At 38.3% G+C, this 21,827-nt stretch overlaps 1 protein-coding gene across 3 annotated transcripts; it reads right to left on the reverse strand.

Moving 5' to 3' along the window:
• Positions 1-432: 432 nt before the first annotated feature.
• Positions 433-20,341, reverse strand: LOC111649999 (transmembrane protein 255B). Of its 3 annotated transcripts, none has more exons than XM_023399740.2 (11): positions 19,792-20,341; positions 19,445-19,524; positions 18,639-18,715; positions 16,832-16,971; positions 16,061-16,123; positions 13,106-13,195; positions 10,166-10,246; positions 9,847-9,932; positions 9,478-9,637; positions 3,936-4,040; positions 433-1,464 (listed from the first exon to the last, which is right to left on the reverse strand). In XM_023399740.2, the coding sequence occupies exons 3-11, from the start codon at positions 18,700-18,702 to the stop codon at positions 1,315-1,317; spliced, it is 939 nt and encodes a 312-aa protein (XP_023255508.1). In that variant the 5' UTR covers positions 18,703-18,715; positions 19,445-19,524; positions 19,792-20,341; the 3' UTR covers positions 433-1,314. The 3 variants fall into 3 exon arrangements, with proteins under 3 accessions (XP_023255508.1, XP_023255507.1, XP_087028299.1); XM_023399739.2 differs by having other exon boundaries at positions 18,639-18,737; positions 19,792-20,340; XM_087172173.1 differs by lacking the exons at positions 3,936-4,040; positions 19,445-19,524; positions 19,792-20,341 and having other exon boundaries at positions 18,639-19,136.
• Between the last annotated feature and the right edge of the window lie 1,486 nt (positions 20,342-21,827).

Consider the following 21,827-nt stretch of genomic DNA (forward strand, 5'->3'; position numbering starts at 1 on the left):
CAAACCACATTTGAAAACTTACACAGCAACTTTAAATGGATTTAGCCAAAATATAACTTTACAAATGGTAGTCCTGTAAAAGTAAAAGGTAAATTTGCACCCTTTCAAGTTTCAACTTTATTTAATTTATATAGCACTTTAAAAAGCAAACTGGTTTTGCACTGAAGTGCTTCACAAAGAAAGACATACAATGTAAACACATACAAGTATAAAGACGTGTGCATAACAGATACTGAGATTAAAAGATTAAAATAGAATCACAACACAAATTAAACACTATTTACTTTCAAACCTAATCTTTATAAACTGTCTCTCATAAGACAAACACAAACATCCTAGACAATCCCTACATACGTAGTATGTCATCAGGTTCTTACACTTAAACTGGTTTTTATCCACCACATATATTATGACTTAAAGATTCCAGACCAATCTCTTTTGACAAATCATTTATTTAATCACAATTTTCCAGGATTAATCCCTTATGTGTAAAAGTTAGTGTCCACAAGATCAGATTCAAGTTAAACTGTCCTCACTTCAGTTTAATGGCAGCACAGTCAGTTTGTCTTTTTGAGTCATCAGATCAATCCTGAAGTTACATCAATTACTGTTGATACAGTTTGCAGTTTAACCTGACACATTATAAAAAGTTCAGCATGAAGTACATTTGTGAAGCAAAATGTATTCTACAGAACAGTTAGTCAAAAAAACATAACATGTATGTACAGTATGTAAATCATGTGTTTGAGGTGCCTAATGGGACATAAATCAAACTTAAACACCCACAAAGGTGACACCACACACAAATCCATACATATTTATTACAAAAACCTGCTGGACTATTAAATTTTATTTATGTTAACATGAGATTTTAACTCTTATGTGTGGTTTCACTGATGTTTGTTAAAGAGTTAAAGTTTAAACACCCTTGTGTACACATGCAATGGACTGATGAAACACATTTATACTACATCATGTTTCATTTACAAACATTTTACAATTTAAGACCTTTATGTTTTTGAGAAATTATTGTAAAATATGTTATTAACTTTGCATACAATTGAAAGTAACAAGAAACTCTTTCCATGAATCTTCCCACATCTGCTTTTGGATATTTAGAAAAACAAAATCTTTATATTTCTACATAATGTTCAGACCAACATATCTGTCTTTTAGTTGTTCCAGCTTCCCTTCCTCACAACATTGACAAAAGTTAATGATAATAATAATAATCATAACAAAGCATCTCATCTCTTTATCCCTTTCTGTATGTATGTTTTCGGTCATTTTCTATTGAAAAGCTGCTGGTGGATTTCATGCAGAGAGGTCGTGGTCTCTGAAAGGCAGCAGGCTGGTCAGCGGGGCGAAGGGAGGAGGATTGGATTCTGAGTGAGGAGTCGATGCTGAGGGAAAGCTCTGCGAGGCAGCTGTCTTTTCTGCTGGAGTGAAATACATCGAGGCTCCCTGGATGAGAAAGACAGGTAAAACGAAAGAGAAGAAAGAGAAAAAAGGAAACAAAGAAAGAAGCTGACCACACACTTCCAAGTCTTTTATGTGCACTAAACACTGAAATTTGTGATAATCTATTACAAATGTTAAGAGTGATCTCACAATAATCTCTAGTATTGTGTTTGTTAAAAAAAAAAATGAAATCCTTGTTTTGCCAATGATTGAACAAATATAGGTGACTCAACACCCACTTACAAGCTTTTTACAAGCGTTTACCCAAATCTCACTGTTTTTATCGAACTACTGATTTGAGATTCAAGAATGAGCTTTGATTACTTTCTGTTGATGTCAATTCCAGTAAACAGTCGTATAGTGAAGGTTATAGAAACTGGTTTCTTGTTCTGATGAAAATACAGCATTCGCGGTGCTAAACACATGGGTTTATTACACTTTAAATCAAAGCTGAAACACCACAACCGAATATCGAATCAGTTGATCAAATGTGGGTGGTCAAGACTTATGTTCTTTAGTAACAGCACAACTTTTCCACAAAAACTGCTTTTTTTAGATGCTTTTTTTTGATGAAACATTGTGGTCAGTGCAAACCTCAGAGGCAAATACACTGCATTTCCAGTAGCTGCTGAAAGCTTTAAATTTCAAGCAGCGGCAGTAGAAAATGTTTGGTTAGCAGCCAAAATGTGTGATCAGGTGTTACGAGAGGAAACCAGTCTGATATTTAATAATAGATACATTTAGATAAATTTTAGATAAAAAAGATAAATTTACAAAAAAAGAATGCTGGATTACATGCTGCATCATTTCCTGTGAATCCCTTCTGTGCAGGTAACTTGACTACCGCTAACAATAAACTATCACAGAACATAAATACATTGGACAGCTATTGCGTATTGAGTTTCCAGGTGACATCATTAGTGAGATTTACAAGAACGTGTGGGGTAACAAAAACAAAAAAACAGAATGACTGATATCGAAAAAAGTAATGGGTGGAACATGTTGGATCATCTCAGAGCCACGGATTGCCATGGATTGGGTCTGATGGGAAAGTGGTCTCAGACTTTTGGACGGCATTGTATATGATGCTAAAAGATGGTGGACAGTTTTACAAAAGATTGTCCTCACATAAAAAAAACAACCCCCTAACATTTTATTGTTAGTCAACATCTGGAATTCGTGTGAGGCATCAGTTCCCAAAACGACATGTTTATGTTCAAGTGACAAGGGCTGACATGTGTAATCAACCTTTAACGACCCGACCCGAATGGGTCCCACTAGGATAGAACTGGAGCAGGCGGGTGGGTAGGGGAGGGAGGGAGGTCAGGGGGGCGGAATGTGCTAAGACCAGGGCTGAATTTCTTTCCCAGTATAATGTACGTATGTACTAACATAACACATTTGGCATGTATTGCATGCATGGCAGACTTTTAGGAAAGAGAATGATTTTTATGCTACGTTATAAATATAATTACCAGAACGACCTGATGTCAAAGAGCAGTAAATTTCTGACTTTAGTCGTGTGACTTCTGTGCTTTTAACCCGTGCTACCTGTTGATGGTTTGGGACTCTCACTGTTCATTTCTCATGACCTGTAGAACTAACTTTGTGCAATCTGTGTCAATGTTTATCAGCATCACTTAGCATCCCATTATCACTAATACTAGCCGTTTCTCATTGGTACAGTATATGTTAGTTAGCCAGAGCTGAAAGATATTAATCAAAATGTGGTGAGTGGGGAAGGAAACTTTTTGAAAAATAAGGTTGAGTAATGAATACAAATTCACCTCTAAAAAGTATTTTTACTGGTTTCATGGAAGTTGATCTATTTCTAGATGCTGATTGTTCATTTATAAGCCATTAAGGCGATGTGTTCTTTACCCCACCAGCTGTCGCACATGCTTGAATAACTAAAATCTGAAGGCACAGATACAGTATGATACACATACTGTTAGATTCAGTGTGACTTAAAGTTTCCGACGATATCACTGTCTCTGTTGTCAATTGAGAATAAATGTTCAAAATTCCTCATAGGAATCAGAATAAAGATACTCCTTGAACTCATGTCTTTAAGATTTCTTCAGTATCAGTGTGAGCCTGTGGTAGATTTCTGTATATCCATGGGTACATTTCATGCATCATGCTTAAGTGTAAACAAATACAGTCTAAATATCAAGGTTCAAGATGTTTCAGTTTTGTCTGAGGTGGAGCCCACACTGTCAGACTTTGAACCTCCCTGCTTTAAAAGGATGTTTAATGGATGGATGTTGGGTTGAGATGAGGTTTATGTTGTTTGCATGACTAAGATGATTAGTCTCATGAGCAAAAAACATTAGGAGAAACTTGACTATACAAACATGTATGTTTGTAATGCTTATCTTGTGCTTGTGGATATGTGTGTGTGTGTGTGTGTGTGTGTGTGTGTGTGTGTGTGTGTGTGTTTGTGTGTGTGTGTGTGTAGACTGCACACGGACTGGGTGGAGTTGGTGAACTGTGTGTGTGTTGGCATCCGTCAGCAGAGGAGCTGTAGGGGAAGATGCTGTGCTCTCAGAGGGCTTCGTCACAGGGCTGCTACTCCTCTGACACAAAAAAGAAAAACACGCAGACACAGACACACACACACACACACGCATGCGCACACGCACACGCACACGCACACACACACACACACACACACACACACACACACATACAGTGTGAATGTGTCAACAGTCACATTCGACCATTGTTTATCATGTTTACATCGCAATTGTCTCACCTCCCAAATGAGCATCGAGCCAGTTGGACCCATCACAATTCCAACAAGCCTTGGATTTCCACAATACGAAGTAACAGTAACAGTAAGAAGTGTCAGGTTATGACTGACGCGTTGTACACCTGCACCTGGTGGCCAAACAGCTTATGATAGAGAGTGAATGAAACAGTGGAGGCCAATCAGCTGTTGCGAGCACAACTTCAGTGCTGTGCCTGAAGGAACGTGAAGCTCCATCTGTTAAATGTCAGATTCTGAATCTTTTCTATGCATCATTCTGCATCCCAGCTGCTTCAGCTCGGTTCCATCGACTTCACTAAGAAAATCAAATGTTAGAAAACAGTGAGAACCCTCATGAAGGGAAATTAACTGGCTTCCTTTTTTCAATTACTATTTGGTACATTTGCCACTTGGTTAGTGACGATCAGTCTGCTCATTTTTGTGGTGTGGTTTGCAGAAGTCTTTGATGACTGTGCCTCACTATTGTGTCAGTCTCCATTTGGGTGGTCTGTCTGCAACACTCACAAGGTTAAACCCAAAACTGTTGCTGCTGGAAATCTATAAATTTGACAAAAAAAAAACATCTGCAAAGCATTAATGTAAATATTTTTACATGACAAATAATCATTCATGGGACAGGCAACTCCAGACAATTAGTCACTGCACCACCATCAACGTCATGTACTTCATGACAGAGGAGTCATAAAATTTTATCTCATAAATGGATGTTAATTTGAAGTATCTACACACCATAGATATGTAAATATGGAATGTGGTTGCAATTGACAGATTAATGATTTAAAGACTGAATTATATTAAATTTAAGAACATAAAGAATAAATCTGAATAGCCCCATTCCCACAGTGAAAACAAAGATTAACAACTGATATAATAACAGTGATTTATGACAGTTGAGGGAGTCTGCTTCCTAAAATTGTAGCACATAATGTTATTTACCTAAAGAATACTTTTTGCATGATATAATGAAAAGAAGGAGGACAGCAGGACACAGGCTGTGTGGTCTGTTGTGGGGTCCATATCAGATCAATCTCTGGCAGCACGGAGTTCAATCATCTCCCCAAAGACCACAGACACAGAGTCTCTGTTTTAAGCAAGCGCGGCTGAGAAGCTGGAAACTATGAATTTTTAGCAATTTTTCTTGGTAAATAAAATAAAAAATTCAATCAATGAAAATGACAAAATGATTAATCAATTATCAACAAAGTTCTTGTTCTTCCTTTCTCTTCACACTGGTCTCTAAACAATAAGATAAGTTATAGGGACAGTGACCTTTATCTTGGTGTAAAGCCTAAATCATATTATTATTATTATTATATTATCATATAGCTGGTATGTGTTAGCAGTTATTATTTTGAGAGCCATTTACCTAAAACTGTCAAAATGGATGCTATCATTTGACATCAAAATCAGCAGGTCGAGAGCAATGGAAACCAAACTTTTGTTGACACTAGTTTTTGCTCCTATAGTAAACATGATTATCTCCTTTCAGACTGTAAACCGCAATAATATGATGATATGATTTCAACAACAATATGAGAAGAAGTTTGATGGGAAAAGCAGGAGAGAGAAGGAATGCTTCTGATAAACCCCGCCGATGGACGGGGGCTTGGCATATGGAGACAGTCTGGGTTAAACCTGCTGATACAGCTATCAGTGTGTCTCAGATTTCATGTCCCACTTTCTCAACTTCACATCCTATCTTTGACGCTTTCACCATTACTCTGGTGCTTATGGGAGAGGGAGACAGAGCTCTGGCTGCAGCAGTAGAAGAGGGAAGAATGACCTCAAGCACCACAGGTACTTCACACAGGTACATGAGCTGATCTCAAGTTGTTTTAAGTTTGTCTTGCTCTAAAAAATTTGATGTAAAGATATATTTTGAAAAAATTAACATAATTATTGATTTATTTAAAGTCCATACAGGCTTCAGAATATTACAAATGACCATCAAAATATGTCGGGACCGAGACAGGAAATATAATTCAAACAACAGCCTTGGCACACCAGAGCGGTGTTACAACACAACAGCATCTGGACAGATGTGAACTTAATATGTGTTTACCAGTTTAGCGGTTTTCACTTGGCAGTGTCTTTTTTCCAGCCACCTGACCACAGCATGCAAGGCTCTTAACGCTCACACTCACTCACAAATAAAGCAGACTCATTTTCTCCCCCAACGTGCAGTATGTGCCTGAATGTTGGTATGCTGTTGAAGGAGCTCCACATTTAGCAAATTACATGTAAATACAACTAAAGACCATATCATTGACCTTCTCTGTTTTCCCACCAGAAAATATTTAATCAAATTATTACACACACATTACAACACTCCTTAGCACTCACTCGAATTATATTAAGTTTCATCACTTTTCTCCATCTACTATCTGAGAAATTAAGCTGACAGTGAACTAACTGGAACCCATATACAAGACAGACAAATTAAAGGAAAAACCAACATAAAGCAGTAAGGTGTTGAGCCACCAGAACAGCTCCAGTGCTCCAGTACTCCTTGGCATTGATTCTACAAGTGTCCGAACTCTACTGGAGGGATGAACATTCTTCCTAAAGATATTCCCTCATTTGGTTTCATCAAACCACTCAGTGACCCCTCGTGCCCTATGTATGGGGGTGTTGTCACCCTGTTCCTAAAGTGTTGACCATGCTATGTCATGCAACCAGAATAATAAGTAATAGTCCTGAAATCAAAAGCTATTTCCCTTTCAAAGCTGTACAGAATAATAGTTTTTGTTATAGTCATCTCTGAGATGTTTGTAATGAACTCCAGGCCTCCCCTGAATTCACTCTTCCATTTGTCTTTTCAGTGTAAATCTCATCAGCTGATCATGGTGGCATAATGCTAACTGACAGGTCTGGAGACTCAGTTTACATCATACCCTGAACCAGATAAAGTCTGCGCACAATGAGTCCCACATTGTGCCTGCAATGCAGTGGACACCATATGGACAATATTTTCTGGACTCCATGACACACCCCCACTGCTTTCTTATCCATTTCTCCTTGTGCACACAGTGCAAAATGATAAAGTGGCTTGAGGTTAGGAGGGTTAAGGCTTTACCCTGTGGTCCGATCCTATCAATTTTCTTTGTCATGGCAGACTTTGTGCTACAGGTCATCTTTGCGGTGCATCTGGCTGGATACAACATGCCATAGATTTTTTGGCTGCCATTTAGTCTCGGCTCACTATACAATAGTGGAATCCTGCAAGTTAAAGCGATTTTTCCTCATAAAAACTGAAGATTCTGTTGTGATCTTATCCCACCTCTCACCTCTCACAAAGTTGAATTTGACTAAACGCTGCAAAACTGTGAGAGCAACTAGCATCCAGGATATCTGAACGAGCGCAGAAGGAGGATGGTTTTTGGGTGAGAAAGTGTGAGTTGTTGCCTCGTCTTATTTGGAAAAACTGTAAGACGAAACAAAAAATGGTATTTTTAATGGTAATGTAAGCTTGCTCTACTAGCATGTGCTTGCAACCCCGTCCACACTACTTCATGTTCCACCTAATGTTACGTTTTCCGCTACAGTGTGAGAGAAAATAGTCCCCTGCCAATTCAGAACAGGTTCAGAATAGTCCACCTATATTAAGGCTCGACAGGCAGAAGCAAGCAAAAGCAACGAGTAACCAGCAGTGGCTGATAACAGGCAGGCAGGTAAAAGGCAAAATCTAGCAGACAGAGAGTCAAAAACCAGGCAAGAAAGGCTGGAAAGCACCAGCATGGACAGCACAATAGACAGTCTGGCAGGGAATGGGTGGAAATGGGCCAGTATAAATAGCCTACTAAGAGCTGATTAGGGAATTGGGAAAAAGTTGAGTAGGTGGGTGGGGATGAGTCAGTTGGCTGAAAGGCAGGAAAGCCAATGTTACTGCAGGGCAGGTTTGGTGCGTTCAACTTAATGTATCGCTCCGCAGCGCTGACTTAACTTGATGCATGTTGGACTTAAGACAATGCATAATGGTTAGAAATGTTGTCCGACTTTCACCGGCGCTGCAGACTGTCACAATGTCACATGACATTAAAACCTTGTGGGAGCAAGGCGGCTGTAGTTTTCAGAGTCAGGCTCTGCAGTTGCTCTCCTCCAGCTGCACCAAGTGGGAGCCACCTCTGTGACAACAGAACCTTGTCCTAATTGGCTTAAAGCTTCACTGATACACATGGTATGGTATGTGTGGTTTGTTTTTATTCTATGGTTATCTATCTCAAAGTTGATGCAATTCATTTGATCTCCTCCTTCTGGCAGCTCATATTTTACATATAGACACCACACTATAGTTTTCATTTGCACTTTGCTATTGTAAAAGAAGTAGGCCTAATGCCCTTGTAGGTCACATTTCTTATCCTTTAGATTTCTTTTCTTTTCACCCCCCTGGCAATATGGTGACCTTGATATGGTTCTCAGTATAACAGGAATAAATAAAAAATGTTATCTCTAAGTGCTGTTCTACTGGTTATTCCATGTCTGACTTTTCCCCCATACACCTCAACCCATTACCCTCAGTGCTTTCATAAAACATTATTTAGATTTTATGTGTAATATAATGAGTAAACTGTGTGTATAGATTTTGCAGAGCAGTCTGACATATTGAGGGTAACATTCGTATTTTCAAATAAAAAAAAAAAATCAAAGAAAAGCTGCACATGCCGCAAGATCAGCCATTGAGAACGAATTAATTAAAAGACTTGATGGCAATCTCTTTATACTCCGCGGTCACCGGCATTTCATGTCGACTATCAAGTCCGCTGAAGTCAAAAACAAATGCAGCTAATGACGCTTCTGCTCACATTGTCCTGGAGTTATTCTGCCACCTAATGGCCAAAAAACAATAAATGCACCTTTAAAGTCACAGTGAACTAGAGTAGAGCATCTTTTAGCTTCAGCAATGTGAGGAGTGAAACATAATATGTAGACAGGGTTTAATTGTGAGAGGGGATAAAAGAGGGATGTTGATATAAAAATACTCAAAAATTATTTTTTTTATGAACAAGAATGTAACAAGAGATAAATGAACAATTGACACAGAGACACAGGATTAGAAGTTAGAAAATATATTTTTCCTGTCAACGAATATTTAAAAGCCAAACCAAAGTTTGTGAGCCTCAAAACCCGTCTCTTTTTACTGTCAACAATTTTTAAAAGGAACTTTTCAATTTATTGTTAATGGTGAGCCTAAATGGTCTGGACTTTTATGAAGATGTGTCAGTGTGTGTGTGTGTGTGACTTACCGAGTCCTTGATGCTGCCAAGCACCGCTGTGGTCAGTATCCCTGTGAAGAGGGCCACGAGGTTCAGGCCAGTGAGTGTGCAGATCAAGATATAAAGAGTGAAAACTTCCTCGCAGCTTCGTACTCCAACAAACTCATAGTAGTTGTTGAGGTAGCCTCCGCTGCAGAACAAAACAACAGCTTAATAAAGATGATTTTTAGATTCTTAGAAAAAAGACTTATAAGTGGGAAGACAAACCCATGTCAATTCTGAAATAGTTGGCAGGATATTTTGGCAGATATTGTGTGTTACTTTGTTTAAATTGCGCTGATATGGCAGTGATAACAATATACTGATATGACATCACAGATTAACGATGCATCGTCTCACTTGGCGCAGTCGTACAGGTCGCAGCAGTAGCAGGTTCCACTTCGTACTGTCATGGTACAAGACTCCTTTAGATTCCAACATGACACCTGATAAAGAAAACACAGTTCAAAATGTTGTCACTGTCTCCCTGCAAATACAACACAGAAATGTTCAACACAACTTCAGCAGAAAACTACCTCCAAGGCCTATACTTCTAAGAGAAAATTGGGTAATAGCTGACCAAGCTTGCCATAATTAATTAATTCAGACTGTGATTACTTGTCTCAATTAGGCTCAAGGCAGTATATTTTCCTTGTATCATCCACACATCCTTACTCACTGAGGTGTAGAAATTTTCATAGACGTAGCTGGTGCCACTGCTGTAATACTGGCATCTCTCTGCTCTCAGTGGACGCATGTCCTGGCAAAAGTTAACAAATGAAGAAATATCACTCCCACAACCCCAATCAATCTTAATTCAGGATAAAAGACAGAAGTAAAAAAAAACAAGTTAAACTGACATTTATTCGACAAGATAATCCAGACTGCGAGTAAACAAATGTTGAGTTTGGAGTCTGTGAAAAATTGAAGAGGGCTTCTCAAAAGCGATTCTCAGTTCCACTGAACCAAATGATGTTTATGTCACAGTCACAGCCGTGACGTGTGTGTGTGTGTGTGTGTGTGTGTGTGTGGTTGAGGTATTACTCATGTTGTGGGGACCTTTGGTCTGTTTACACAGTCACATTATGGGAACTTCCTTATGGGAACTAAAAGCAAGTACCCATTACATAGGTTAGGGTAACGTCCTCTGAAGTCATGGAGACACGACTATGTGTCTGCCAGCACACCTGTCATCCATCTACTCATCAGCCCAACAGTTTCTCTATTCAGCCACTCTGGTATCTACTGGCTACATTATAAATTTGATCCAACATTTCTTTAAGTATTCAACTATATGTATATGTATATGTATATACCATGAACATAAGATATATTCTATTTATTATATAGTATAAAAAGGAACACAGACATATGGAGAAGAAGATCCTTATCTGGTTTGGAATAAGCTGAAGCCGGGTAAAATGTTGTGCTTTTATCTCTTAACTTTAACCAGTCAGTGCAAGAATCAAGAGACAGTCTCACACATACTAAAGCATGATGACATGAATTACAGTAAGTTTCGAAATTAGCACTTCTACATATTGTTAGTACAATAGTGCTGTAATTATAACCTTATATCATCTCATTTTTTCAAAGGAGAATACTGCTGCGATCTATAGTTAAAAATTAATCAAAATCTAGTTCATCTTTTGTGTTGCTAGAGTAAATGTAATTCCATTTTTAACTTTGTTTTCAACCATAAAGAAGAAGCGCGCGCACACGATATTTCGTTGAAAGTACAAAGAATTCAAGATTGTGGTATGATTCCTTTACTGAATTTTATTGCACCAATAAGAAATATTTCCTTCTCCGGTGGGCCCTGATATTTGTCTGAAACATATTGGCACAATAAAATTCAGGGAAGGAACCCAGAACCATCCAGAAGCTTTTTGTACTTTCAACTAAATGTCGTATTTTCAGGGGCTGAGCTCCGTCTGATTGAAGTGGCAGGATCTGTTCTAAAGAAAACCAAACATTATTGTGTAAAACATTGCTTAAATGTAACATCTACAATAGCCTGGATTATGTTACTGTTTGGTCCAAAAAGGTAAACACAGAGATCTTCAAAACAAAACTGACAGGCCAGTATAATATGTGGTATTTACAGTATTTTGATCACATGTTGTTGAATCTGTACAATAAACAAGTGTAAAACAGGGGCAGGGTTTTTTGGCCAGCACAGCGTCTGTTGAACTAGAAAAAGACAGTGAGACAGTCACGCACATGTTGCAAAAATCTCACAGGGAGGGTAAATAATAATAATAAATAATAATCATAATATTCTTGAGAGTCAGAGGTGACAAATACCGGAAAGATTAAATACATCTGAATGAATGAAAAAGTTCAGTTCAATTCCTTTACATTTGAGAGGTTTTGCTTCCAGGCTACTAAGACTTCACAGTGCTCAGAGCAGGGTCATAGTTTTACTGTAATTTTTACAATTTAAAATGACGAAGACAATACCAGTCAAACTACGGTAAATTGAAGGTAGACAAAAACAAGACTCAAATGCATCACTCATAGCAATTGTGAATTAGATATGAATGAAGCATTGGGGATTTTAGACACCTAAATTTCATCTCAACGGCCCTTAAAAAAATGTGCTATCACTGAAATCATTTTCAGCCCTCTAACGTTAGATTTTGTGAAGCTGTCTGTTAGAGACAGGGGGCAAACTATTTCAGGTTCAAATGGCTTTATTTTAACAGGTTTAATATCCAGTATTCTGTACAAAGTCATGTTACACCCTCCACTAAAGTCAGTGACGGCATGCACCTATTGGCAGTCCACCATGCCAGGAAAACCAAAGAAGAAGAAGAAGGAGGAGGAGGTAAGTGAACTTCATGGCACAAAGTAGAACGCAAGTAAGTTGGCACGTTAGAAAAATAACATCGCTGAATGTTCTGACAGAGAACGTCGGCTACTGTTAGCTCCTAATAGTGTACTAATATAGTGTTAGCTACAGTGTGAGTCCTTGCCTCAGGTTTCATTAATTAACTGCGGGCCCTCTTTAAAGCAGGTGTATTATATATGGAATAGAGAAGCCTGATTGAAAGTGATGATTAGCTCTTGTTTAGGTCTGTGCTTTGCTTTTTTTTTTTTTAACCTGTTGACCGTTCTTTAAGGGAGGCAGCTCACTCTTTATCACGGTAACGTCCATCACATTCAGTAAATATCAGTCATCCAGGTCCTCAGATTTCTGGATGTATTAAGCCAAAGACAACTGGACTTCCTACAGAGAAACAGAGTTCTCTTGCACTGATCGACCCTCTTTCATATTAAGTGTCCAAGACCAAAGAGAAAGTTGTTTTTTTTCCTCACACTATGCTTTCACAACTGCTAATTTATTTAGGTTAAAAAGCAAAAAACACAGCTGGCAATTGTTATAAATACAGGGCTATAACATGTGGGAACTCTTTCCATGTTTAATAATATGTCAATATTGCCAGCAGAGTGGTGTTGGTACACACTGCGGCTGAAGAGGCTATCCAGGTGGATCACAGTCAACCAGCACAGCGGTTTATTTTCGCTTCACGGTCTACTGTTACTGCTGTGTTTCATCCCCAAATACTATCGTCTCTAGTGTTACAGCATACGCATGCAAGTGCAGGTAACTCACCATGTTTAAGACAATACAGACGCCATCAATCACCAGGCAAAGAAAAGAGGTGATGATCCCAAAGCTGAGGAATACAATCGCCGCCGTCAGCTTGAGGAGGAACAAAGGAAAAAGCACAAATATTATGATTTTTCAATTTGTGTAAAGCTTACTCCAGATTTGTGTTTCTCAACTGTGCTCAGCACTGGTTAGACTCCTAAAGCAAGTCTCCAAAGGTCAGATATAGTCTCAGAACATAAATATGGTAATCCTCTTTGTTTAAACAGCAACTCTTTAAAATCATAATATTAGTCCTGCCTACTTCATAGCGAAGAAAGCTAAATACTTGTGATAACTCTCTGTACTGCTTACAGTACAGACACCGGCTGTGCAGAGCTGAGATTCTCAACAGACTCTATCTCTCCTTCATTCCTGCTCTTCATTAATCACAGTCCAAATTTAACACATTCCAGAACACTCAGATAAATCAAAAATGGAAAATGAATTTCCACTATTAATCATTATCCTACACTGAATCTACTGAGTTACTTATCACAAAACGTCTCTCTCAGCAGTGAAAAGGATGAAAACATGAAACCAAATCCAAGCACAACAAGCTCGATCCAAAACCTGGAATGAATAGTATCAGAGAATTTAAGGTGAATCTTTTATTTGATTAAGCAATACCATGCCTGGAGGATGACATATAGAAGGAAGGTTTCTTTTTATATAGCCTTACCAAATTGAATCAAAGCAGATTTAATGTGAGTTTTTTATACTCATCAACAGAAAAAGCATAGGTTTTCTTACCAGACTGACTCACCAAATGTTGGATCTTACAATCAATTGACTCCACAAAAGGTGACCCTCCATTTAACTAATTCTATAATGTCTAAAATCAATTGGCAACACTATTATTTAGGTGAGGACTGCTAAAGTGGGGGAATACGTGTGCAAATACTAATGAAAACGAACGGAATTCGGAAAAAAAATGGATTTCACGCATTCATGGTGTTGACATCTAGTTTGCACAATATGGTGCAGAAGAAAGTTGTGCAAAAAGAATGATTTTCATTCCACACAGAGTTGTACTTATTATTAATAATAAGGAACAGTGCATATGGCACCAGCATCAATAAGGGATGCTTACATCAGTATTTCATTCAACATGCAGTTAATAAAATTACACAAAAACAAAAGCAGTTGTGGCACAGCTACGATTCATACAACTGTAGAGCTTTATGAATTGATAAATGCTGATGTCATAACACAGGTAATAAAACTATACAGCTGTGAGACTATAAATAAAGAAATAAAGTTATAATTGAAAGCAAAAGACGTGTAGGATTCTTTGGCCTTGGTGGAGGTATGGACTCTACTGAGTGTTAGCCTAGTACCTAATCATTTCTTTAGATCACATTGTGGAGATTTCTTTTTACTTTGAGGCATTACAGGGGCTTTTTCCGTTGAACAGTTTCAAAAAAGGCACATTAAATTTAATCTGATTCAATGTTGTAAATCAATAAAACAATAAAACATCCAAGCAGCGAGAATATGTTTTATAAGCACTGAATATATTACTCCAGACCAAAGAGAGACAGACAACTGACTATCCTTGGACACAGGATAATAATGAATGACTACATAGCTACACATGTGAAATTATGTGGAAAAGGTGCCACAAATATTTGACATTAGGCATGAAATCTGATAAATGAAGGAAGAGCTAATTAACTTTTGATTTACTGGGAGAACATTTTCAAATAAGCCACAGCAATTACCTCAGCAGCAATATACATAGTACAACAATTACCTAATTTCCTGTTCTCATAGTGTTAACAGCCATATGTTAGTTATAGGAAGCTAATGTACCTTATTACAGTTCTGTACCTCTTTAGACGGTTTTCACTTTGTAAAATGACACTATTGTGATAAGACAGAATGAGCAGCAGAGGTGTGATTCACATCACATGCATCTAGGTCTGTTTTTCTATTTATTGCTACTGCAACATTTAAAAGAAGCAGTATACAGGACGGACATCTGGAAAAAAAAAAGATTCAACAAAAGGTTCAATAAAATAACATGAACATACCTAGTACATTCAATGAATACCAGATGTTAGAGTCTCATAGGCTCATTCTGTGAAAGCTGTCAATTAATTACATCTGAGAATCATTTATTAATAAAGAACAGATCAAAGACGGCAACATTTTTCTGGTGAAAAGGTTCTGGCCCGACATACACTGGGGTCCTAGGCCCATTTCTGGCCCATCTGGGATAATTGCGCCTGTTATCCCGCAGGGTTGACTGACAGCCAGGAAGATTTCCTGTGTGTACGTCAGGATTGGTTCAGATGTGGAAGTAGCATCTGACATGTAGTCATGCTGTACGTGGCCCAGGCAGACCAGTGTTCTTAATCTTTCATACTGATGATTTAAGTTTAAGTGAGAGTTTCATGCACTTCCGAGTCATAGCTGAGGCTCAACTGGGAGTCACATAACATTGTCTTTGAGAAAAGTGAGTGGGACTTTTACATCTGGAACCAGAAAGGCCCACTTCTTCCCACTTTGCATCTCTATTGCAACTTTACCTCTTGTGTTTCTCCTCTAACTCCCAGCCAGGATTTAAATTGTTGTCTCCCGCAAAAATATGGACATTGCAAAAGTGAAGGCTGGGTTGAGACATGGGATAAGATTTGAGGATAGTATAAACAGGGGAAAAGAAGCCTACTCTTTGATACATATTAAAAGTCCCTGGTGTCACAGTGGGAGCCCACAAGATGTCTGCCGCGTGTTGTAGCGCTGCTGCTCACTGCGCTAACGTACTGTATCTCTCTGCCAAAGTAAACTCCCTCTTGGCGGGTCAGGAATGGGTGTGCACAGGGAAAACATAAGGGTGTAGTGTAGATATAGTGTGTGACTGTACATATGTGTTTTAAGATGAAGAGTTACAGGAGGAGGAGCAGAAGATTATACCAGCTGCTTGCGGTTTTCCTCAAGGCGGAGTCCCAGAAGTCCTAGGAACGATCCAAGGGTCAGCTGCAGAGAACAAAAAGATGAAGAAATATGGTTCATTTTCATTGCAAACTGTACACCTTGCTATGGTTTGGTTCTCTTCCAAGGCAGAAAGAAATCAACAAAATGAAGAGTGACATGCCATAATTAGCAATTAACAGTTATATGGAAATTGCTCATGTGGTACGACTTTAAAAACATATAGTGCGTTTTATGTTACATAATGTTGTAAAAGGTATTAAAGCTATAAAATGATATATGATTCAGGAGCAACATGGGTCAAATCTCACCACACATTCATCCAGAGACTGATTTTGCCGGATGTAGTTTAGGGAGGAATTTGGCAGCACTTCCAGAAGACTCATCATGTTCTTCCACTTTGAAAGTCGGAGGCCTGCATGCAAAGCCGAGCTCCTGACTAATTACTGCAGGAAGTGCTCATGATGACGTCTGACTGAATCACAAAAGTGTCAATCATCAGTTTCACAGCCCACCGAAAACTGTGTCCGTCTCAAGGCCCACAATGAGCGAATCAAAACTGTTGGCCGACGCTGTGAGACTAAAGGATTGCAGCTTTGATTTCATAATGGATATCACATGCTGTAGCATGTTTTTGATGTGTTTCAAAACTTCCAGCTTTTTTCCTGAGTTTTTTTTTTTTACTTTATAAATCTTTCATCTCGCCATCTGACTAAATCACGATTACCAAGAGACAAATAAAGGACAACTTACAATAACCCCGGAGGTGTAGCCAGTCACATTCAGGCTCTCTGTTCGGGTGGTTGTGTAGACTCCCAGCACCACCAGCAGCAGGGACAGAGAGAGCATGCCCAGCACCAGCCACAGAGCTCTCCTGACCCTTACTATCATTTCTGGGAGAGAAACCCTCAGTCATGTTATATGGCACAGTGCAGGATGACTGAAACATAATAAACTACACCGAATGCGTGCCAGCTGTGAGTCTCTTGGCAGCTGCCTACCTGCTTATTTCAAGATTAACAAAACAACCCTAATTTGATTTGATGTATTTCTATTTAACTTAATTTAGTCATTCTAAACACAATGATATGATCCAAACCCCATGTCCCCAGCTTGCCCATTTCAAATATCATGTTTACAACACAATGAAAGAAGTGACATTAATTCCATTGAGTTTGAATGCTCGCTGTAACCGTAACAAAAAACTCTCTCTGCTTTATACAATCAAACATCAGCTTTTAACGCTCAGGCTATTTGAAATACACAACAAGTTCCTTATTAATAAGCAAAATAAAAAATCCTACAGAAGAGTACATATCACTTTCAAACAGCTGAAATCACTTTGTCTCTGATCATGTACAAATAGTTGTGGACAACAGTAAATTACTGTATTCGTTACACACCCTTCAAGAAGTCAGCTGCTGGCAAAAGTAAAAACATACCCATCCAGTTTTTTTTCCCCAGAAACTGCTCTTTTCTTTCCCCCTCTTCTTCAATTTCCAATATTTAGGCTATCAGTAATGTCTACCATCAATCCACCAGAGTAATTTGTCTGGATATTTGTCTCCACCAACTCGAAGCTAAGATCCTCTCTCTAACAACCGCTGATAAACTAGAAGTTTTTACTGTCCTTTTTTTCTGCCTGAAAGTTAGCATTCCTTAGAATGTGTTTTCTAAAATGTACATCGAAGCTTTAATGACACAAAAACAAAACATCAAACACATTTGCCATAAAACCTTCTTATAAACTCCTTTTGTCTTCAACATCTTATTTATTTCTGTGTTGTTAGGTGAATAACAAAGGCCATGATGATATATATGTACTGCTGTATGTAAAGGAAAAGTACAAATGCTGTAGTAGTACTGTAAAAAATAAAATACCATAAAGTAAAATATGATCAATACTATCAAATATCATAGAAATATACATTAATTATAATAAAAAAACAATATGTAATATGTGTTTAATCCTCATCTATAGCAAAAATGCAAATTTAAATACATATTAAAAACAAAACAACCTTCATTAAACCTATGTTCCTTATTAAAGGCCAGTCATGAACTCACAAATGCACTCTGATGCAGACCTTAAAATGTTTACGGCATCATTGAGCTTTTGTGCCTCCCATCCTTAAATGCACCTGTTTGTAGTGAAACAAAGCTGAAATCGCTTTGCTCATTAATTGGCTTTTAGGTAAAAAAAAAAAAAAAAGTCTTGTAAGCTTCAGCTGATCGCTGCTGCTGCTGCTACGCCCCAACATTCACTGTTACTGTAGGAGTTTGTAAAACTGTCATTCAATGTTGATCCGGTTCAATGTCAAATGCGTGTGAAGTGAACGATTACAGCCATGCACATCTACACTGCTATTAACCTACCGATGGGTAATGTGTTATTGGGCCTTGAAATTAAGTAAATAGGCTAAATTTCACTAAATCTCGAGTAGCCTAATAATAACGTGATTTAGGTAAATCGCTTAATTTAATGCATCTATCTAATGTCACTACCTGAAAGGCGTACTAGTATAGAATCACATGACCACATCTGCTCCCAGTAAATTACCTGTTGCTCGGCTCTGAGGCACTGGTTTGTCCCGGCCCGCTGCTCCTTTGATCCTTGCAGTCATGATGGATCCACTTCTTTGAAATAAAAGTTTTCCCCCTGAGACAGTTAATGATTCGCTAGTTTCACTGCAGGTTCACAAGTCCTGTCTCAAAGCTTCCTGACGTCCTGCAGCACACACATCTACTGAGTGGATGTAAGTCTACTTGGGAGTGCAGCTGTGCGTGCAGATCAGTGCGTGACGCTCCGGCCTCTGCTGCATTCAAGGACGATCGGGAACGTGCCCTTCTACTGCTGTCAAAGCACTCCTGACAAGTTAGGATACAGAATGGCCAGCGTCCTTTGCATATCAAAAAAGTTTGACCCTGCAGTTTTACATCAAGCAACAGCATATACGTTGGGGTTAATGTGCTGCAGCAGCAGAGTGAGGAGGACAACATGACAGAATATGTGCAAAGGAGATGTTAATCAGTGGGAGTTTATGTCTATGGCATGGCTGGATTAACCTCCTATGATGGACAGGGAGCACATCTTTCCTGCAGGGCCCCTCTTAATACCTCCCACTCTCTAGGAAATGTGTACAGTTTTTCTATGCTACAGCTTTCTTTACTCCCATATGTGCTGTTTGGTAGTTGAATTAAATGCACAAAAAAAAAGAACACTGAAGGTCTTAAAACCAGATTCTGACTCAGGGACCTTCTTCAAGACAGGGCTTCAAGATGTGAAACTAAAGCAGCTGCAATATTTTTAGGATACCAATATTTTTGCATGTTGCCATACAAAATTTCAGTTAAATTAGCACAAACCAGGTGATCCAAAGTGAGCATTTTGGGCCCTTGGAGTCTCAGGACATCTTGCTTTGCCCAGTTGGTGATCAAGCCCTTGTCTGTGTGAATAAAGCATATACACCAGAGCAGGTTAATGATACTGAAATAGTCTTGTGCCACATTGTGTAACGAATATTTAAACAGTTACTTGGACAAAGCCTGGAAGAGGAGGAAAAAGATCATTATTATTATTTATCCATGTTAACTGAAAGTATACACAATGTGATTTTGATATATAGCAGTGTTTTATATTCCCATGTGGGACAGGATTAATGTTGATATTTCACTAGCTCATCTTCAGGCATTTGACTTACTTACTTACTTACCTCCTAACTTAGATTTCTTGCAGCCGTGATTGCTTGGGCACTGCTTCATTGCTCAGCTCATGTCCTTTTTTATAACTCAGTCAAACAGATGAAGAAAGACATTTAGAATAATAAAATTTACTGTAAAATGGCCTCAATATCCAGATCAATTACAAAACGAAATTGTTGTTGGGTTTTATTAGCTTATAAATTCTTATTGGTTTTATGTTCAAAAACATTTCACGGAACTATAATAATTGTGTAGCCTCTGGTGGAGAAATAAATCTAATTCATACATATTATTGAGAAAGTTTCTCCATGACCATCCAATTGTCACAGTAATCAATCAAATCCCAACAGCCAAGAAAATCCACATATTTAGAGTCAAGGAAATTTACTATGCAATTTATCATTTTTATGGAGCAGACAGATAAGTTGATATATCGACGTAAGAGGAGCCAACTCTACTTAACCTGGTTCCAGGCGTCCGAATCACCGCCTATATCTCACACTCATGTGTCCAGTGATTTAATGGAGTGGGAACGGCATGGTCCTTCAGTCATCAGAGCATCAGGCCAAGCTGGAAATTCACAGATAATTAAATATTTCATTACACACTTTCTGCTGTATTAAAGTGTAATTCAAGAGGAAAAGGGGAAGGAAATCTTTAAATCTGTCGCTTCTTCCTGTCATCCCTGCATCTGGCATTTGGACTGCCGTATAAATCTGTTAGATATAATCATCTTTGACATCTAGTTTCTCTTTGTTTGGGACAAATGATGCACCACAAACAAATCTTTCTGAAGGAGCAGTACCTGAGGAAGCTTGAACAGTATCTTTTATCTCCTGGTGCACTAACACTGATCTTGGGTCTGCACTGCAGAGACACTGCAGAGGGCTGCACACTGATTGATTGGTTGATTAAAAATCCATACACCCTATGTTGGAGTTCAAGGTCATGACCAGTTGGTGTAAAACATTTGAAAATGTACAGGAAAGATTTAACATGCAAGTATCTCCAGACTAGCTCAGAGGATTTCTTTCATCTGTATGTCACCATATCAAAATAAATGTAAATGTTATCCAATGTGAGGTGGATTTTATAAGACTTTATAAGAGACTTTATTCAAATTGTCACGTGGCCTTGCACAGTACGTGACCTTAACTAGATTACTGTGTGTCACTGGTGGTAAATTCATTAAGGAACGAGCATCTAAACTAAACTACATCAGTGATGATATGGCAGCACACTCCCATCTGAACTGAGGAATTCTCAAGGAAAAAACAGATGTTGCTGTGTGGTCTGTTCAGCTCACTTCATCTTAGAGAGCATAGACTGTATGAGGGCAGAAGTGATGCAAAACAGACAGCGTGTATGCGACCATCACATGATGTTTTAGGGTTTACATATACTTGCCAGTTAACAAGTCCTTTCACTGAAAGCCCTACTAGAATTTAATGTCTATGTTGTCTGTTGTATTAAGTGCATGCTGGGGCTTACACAGCTTTTGATTTTTACTAGTCACTACTTTTTGTAATGCCGTCACCGACAACATTACAATAAGTGGTAACTATCAAAAATGTGTTGCATTTGAAGAGTGAAATATTCGTCATTTGAGAACTGTAAAAATACTACAGCACTACAAAGCTGAATAAAGACATATACAGTATGTAAATATATGGAAGCAACAATGATTCACAGACTGACTACAGGTTCATTAAACTATGCTTGGTATTTGTATTCTGTATTTTGAAGGAGAAGTTGGGCCGCTTTAGCTGTCTCTTGACTGGACCATTTCTTCGAAATTTCTGGATACAGTTCCTTTTCTTTGCATCAAGTTGGAATATTTTATTGTATAAATGCTACAATTCGGTCAGGTCGGTAAGGAAAGGTCTATAGAGTGTATTTAATAAGAAGAATTGGATGAATCTTCAAAAAGTCACTCTCAACAAAAACGTGAATGTCAAAACAAGGGAATTAAACATCTCCATATCCATATCTATATGTTAATCAGTGTGCATAAACCTGTAACCTGTACAATGTTAAGCCTGATAAA

This window comes from Seriola lalandi, unplaced genomic scaffold (assembly GCF_002814215.2).
Source record: "Seriola lalandi dorsalis isolate HSWRI2012SDOR001 ecotype SW California unplaced genomic scaffold, Sedor1 jcf7180002052117, whole genome shotgun sequence".
In the NCBI taxonomy this organism is placed as follows: Eukaryota; Metazoa; Chordata; class Actinopteri; order Carangiformes; family Carangidae; genus Seriola; species Seriola lalandi.

What these genes read in the sequence shown, in the direction of transcription:
- LOC111649999 (XM_023399740.2), bottom strand. Translation starts at nt 18,702, where the DNA reads ATGACTGCAAGGATCAAAGGAGCAGCGGGCCGGGACAAACCAGTGCCT. An exon ending in TCTGTATTGTCTTAAACATG is followed by an intron (nt 10,247 to 13,105) that starts GTGAGTTACCTG and finishes AACTTTTGCCAG; the next exon opens with GACATGCGTCCACTGAGAGC. An exon ending in TTGGCAGCATCAAGGACTCG is followed by an intron (nt 4,041 to 9,477) that starts GTAAGTCACACA and finishes TTTTTGTGTCAG; the next exon opens with AGGAGTAGCAGCCCTGTGAC.